The sequence below is a fragment of the Laetiporus sulphureus genome, assembly GCF_001632365.1.
Source record: "Laetiporus sulphureus 93-53 unplaced genomic scaffold LAESUscaffold_12, whole genome shotgun sequence".
Classification (NCBI taxonomy): domain Eukaryota; kingdom Fungi; phylum Basidiomycota; class Agaricomycetes; order Polyporales; family Laetiporaceae; genus Laetiporus; species Laetiporus sulphureus.
Genome location: NW_024468521.1, coordinates 529799 through 534033, shown reverse-complemented (window position 1 = coordinate 534033; position 4235 = coordinate 529799). Strand labels below are relative to the sequence as shown.

The 4235-nt window shown below is 48.4% G+C and overlaps 1 protein-coding gene across 1 annotated transcript; it reads right to left on the bottom strand.

Moving 5' to 3' along the window:
• Positions 1 to 586: 586 nt before the first annotated feature.
• Positions 587 to 3221, bottom strand: LAESUDRAFT_724258 (MFS general substrate transporter). Its single transcript, XM_040908573.1, has 22 exons — positions 3168 to 3221; positions 3101 to 3109; positions 2968 to 3035; positions 2893 to 2907; positions 2806 to 2834; positions 2719 to 2748; positions 2646 to 2664; positions 2578 to 2597; positions 2501 to 2524; positions 2366 to 2440; positions 2227 to 2300; positions 2097 to 2176; positions 1988 to 2036; positions 1854 to 1925; positions 1724 to 1800; positions 1624 to 1666; positions 1550 to 1574; positions 1479 to 1493; positions 1368 to 1426; positions 1124 to 1316; positions 940 to 1073; positions 587 to 881 (listed from the first exon to the last, which is right to left on the bottom strand). The coding sequence occupies exons 1-22, from the start codon at positions 3193 to 3195 to the stop codon at positions 694 to 696; spliced, it is 1326 nt and encodes a 441-aa protein (XP_040765977.1). The 5' UTR covers positions 3196 to 3221; the 3' UTR covers positions 587 to 693.
• Positions 3222 to 4235: the final 1014 nt, after the last annotated feature.

Below are 4235 nucleotides of genomic sequence, written 5' to 3'. Positions count from 1 at the left end.
AATTATTGTACGATATCGTCGCTATATACACTTTCCTTTGTGGGTCTTTGATGTTCTGTAATACCATTGTAAACTATCTGATCTTGTTCCGACTGGGCTATACGGTTGCAAATTGTAATGATTGTGCACTATATGTTATGACTCATCTCTTTTCGAATCGGTGGATGCCCGTTTTCTTCAAATCAACTCTCCAACTTAGGCAGCTCATTCATTCGGCGTTGAAAAGCTGGCTCGCCTCTGCGTCGATGACTCCACAGTGGATTGTGAAAACGACGCTGCATATTTATAGCTGGACAAGAGACGTAGTAGCTGATCTCCGTTACGTTCTGTGGATATAAGAGACTTGGAGTTTTTCGGACTTGCAGCATCACTGACTGTGAGCAACGAACAAGGACGTTCACAAGAGCCTGAGACACTGGCAAGACACATCCGACGTTTTTGCAGCTTTCTCTCAGTGCTTGAAAACATCTCAGGCGATCGCAACGTGAGCCAGGATCAGAAGAACACAAGCAGAGGACAGGCGATGAACACGGAAGTTTGCCCGCGTGCCTGATGCAGTGGTTTGATAGGACAGAATATCCAGCTCTTCGATAACTGTGCCTTGCACAATCCAGCCGACCATCCGACGCGTGTGAGAGTGTACAAGCGATGGACTGGTAGGATCTGAGTGAGCCGTTGATCTACGTGTTGGTATTACAGCGTATAACGGAAGTCGGGAGCACGGTCCCCCATCCTCCTCATATCCTCATCGGAGTATACAACACCTTTCTTCATCATCTCTCGTTGAATTGCATCTCTCTTGCTGTTGATGTGCCTGTATGCTAGAACGGCGATCGGCAAGAAGGTGTAGCCGATGCCTACGAACATCAACTCGAGCGCGTCTGTCAAAATCCCACACATCAATACGTGGAATGCATCGCACGGGACCTTCCTACTCACGGCCCATGATATACCGCGGCTCGTCCTTTGAGAGGTAGATGTTACATGCGATGGCTCCACCAAAGTTGCCGATGCCAATCTGCAGCGCCATCCCAACTGCTCGCTTGTATTGGCCAGCCAGATTGTTGCCAAGCCTGCGAAACGGGTAGACAGGATTAGAGCATGTGCAACAAGAACGACGTACCATGCAACCACTCCTGGAAATGCCCCGTAGGACCCTGCCACGACGAAGAACGTCCCGAAGTACTTCACCCCGTTGCGCGCATTAGAGATGTTGATGGCGAAACCGATGGTGCACATTATAAGGCCAGAGAGAATGAATGGAGATCGTTTCTTGATACGGTCGGACCATACAGCGAATATGACCAAGACGATAGCTGACGCGGGCCCTAAGCAAAACGCTCGCATAGAGAAACTGCAGAGCATACCAGCACATATATACGGCGGCACCGTGAGGAGCTGGCTGATGGCAGTACCATATCCGAAGCTAGCAGTCGCATTAGCATGACAGATGGTTTGTATGAAACTGTTGAGTGTACCCATTGATAAGGGATCTATGAGATGCATTAGACAGTGGACTATGAATGAAGGGCTTTCGAAGAATGCATACGGTAGGAAAAGAGAGATTCCGTACACTGTGGAATGTGTCAGTGGGTTCATTCTCAACGCGCGCATACTGCTCACAAGGGGCACTATTCGACATGTAAACTAGTATCAACACCCAGATCTGAGCTACATGTTTAATATCGAAAGTTCTGCATGAGGCAAGCGATTGGATACGTACCTGCCAATCGGTTAATGCTGCTACGAGGTGCCGCATTTCGAAGTGTTCTTCTTCTCCTACAGAGGAATTGTCGTACTCTCTCGTAGTGTGAATGTAGCGATCATGAAAAAGCAGCAAAGAATTATCTTACTCTTCTTCCAGACAATATATGTGCGCTCTTCTGGCGTCAGGAAATTGGCGGTGCTCGGGAAGTCCACCAACACTACGATCAAATCGCGTTAGTTATTCATCAAACAACATGGGGCATGACTCGAGATAACTCGCTAAAGAACGCTACGCAGCCGACTACCACCGTTGTTAATCCCTCAATAATCTATTTAGAATCCCCGCATTAGCACAGGCATGCATTTCTCGATGAATCGACATGACTTACGAATATCCATGACCACCCAAGTAAGCCGGCACTGCCCGACATGTAGGAGATCCCGAAGGCCAGCAGACCAGAGAAAGCACCTATTCTGCTCGTAAGTTCTCAGCGCCAGCAGATAGAGTCACGAGCCAACCTGCTATCGTCGCACCACCGTAGAAGAGGCCGACGCGGAGCTGGAGCATGTGGCGAGGATACCAAAGGGTGAGGCTGGCATGCATGTAAGTCGTCAGCATCATGACGGAGGGCTATCAGCATGCTGAACACCTGCTCACTAGTACACCACGCCTGGGAATAAGCCTGCCTCCGCGACACCTAGGCATATGCGCGTTCCGACAAGCTGTGGATAGCTGGCGAGAATCGTCATCAACACAGTTCGACGTGCGATTCCGTCATTACTGCAGACGCACGTTTTCACAAGCCCCATGAGCGTCCTGGAAAAGCAAAAATGGTTACTTAGTTACGGATGTTTGGCGTGCGTACATACATGATTATGCCCCATAGAAGCTGCACAAGCATAAATGAGAGTTTCGAATGAACAAGCAAGGCACTTACTGTAATTCCTGGCAGCCATCTCAAGCCGACAATATTAACAAAAGCGGTACACTGGTACTGAGGATAGCCATACCTAGAAGGTTTGAACTTCTTCAACACCATGCTGGTGGGCTTTTCTTAGCATCACGAAACGTCAGGAAGTATGGAGGGAGAGACCCACTTTGCCGGGCATTCGCAAAGGCAATACGGCTTGAATACGAAAATAATGAGCTCGGATCGAGGTTCCCAACGCATAGAATGGACTTACGATGAAGTACATTGTCTATCGTTGTTGTGATCAGCATGCATGTCAACATTATATGTGGGATTAATTCAAACTCACCAGAGCAATGTTATACTTATTCCCTGTCAAATCTAATTGCGTGACAAGGCCTTGGAGCTTCGCATTCCCTAAGCACCCGGTTGAAAAGAAACGGCGTCAGAAAGATGAGCGGCTCTCATTGACACGAGCGAACCAATATTTCCTATGGTGGCTCTGTTGTAAGCGCCATCGATTTCGTAACATCGTCAGGACGAGCTCACCTCTATCCAGAAAAGAACAAAGGTACATAATGGTTAAGATGGGCAGGATGCGTCGGTCCACCTTCCTCCAGAGCCTTTTCTCTTGCTCGGGAGTGAGCGTTGGAGGAGAAGGTAATCCCGCATCCTCGTAGCTAGCGGTGTTGTTGACTTCTGCAGTGTACTCGACCGTGCCGAGTTTACTCTTCTCCGCTACCAGACTGGTACTACCGTCGCTGGGCCTTGTCATGCTGAGTCGCGATGAGCCCCACTAGCAATTGAAGAGGGAAAAGACTGAGCAAGAGAGCTGGAGATAAGATATGCATGTCGCGTTAAAACGCGATGTCGAGTGGCGTTGGTCAAAAACAAGGGCAAGAGTCACAATGCGCTCCAATACTTCGGCACAACCCTTCAGCTTGCCCTCTCGGAAATAGTTGATGCAAGCGAAGCTCACCACTGTGCAGCTGTCCCACACGAGTCTCAGCTGAGCAGCTTGTTGAGCGTTCAGCGACCTTGTGACGCAAACGAGATTGGCCTACTGAGATAAATATTTCCTTTTAGGGCTCCAGGGTATCAGATCCCGGCTCTCCGACGGTGTCAGGCACAGTCAGGGTGCAAGTTGCTGATTCTTTGTGCAGGACTGCACGCAAATTGCTGGAGCATGCATAAGCCAAGACCCGAGTCTACGTGCCAATGCATCAACCATGCCACCTCGGCGACCATATACTAGCAAAGTGGGATGTAACATACTGGTCGCCGATTTACAGCAAAAAGAGAGGCTCATTGGGATAGCCGATGATGTGCTTCATTATGACATATACGAGGCAGATGCCAAGCCGTGAATTAATAGGCCTTCACAGGGCGGTACCTGTACAAGATGCAAGACACAGCCTGCACAGATTTATTTTTCCACGGGAAACCTGATAAAAAAATATCTTAAGCCTGGATATGAAAATAGTTTGGAAATCGGGTGGAAACAATTGAATTATGTTACAATTGCTTCACCGAAACATATCGGTATCACATATTTTTGGACTGAAATATCTTCCTTTGGGAAATAGTTTCACTATTGCTGATACTTTTCGGTGAAAC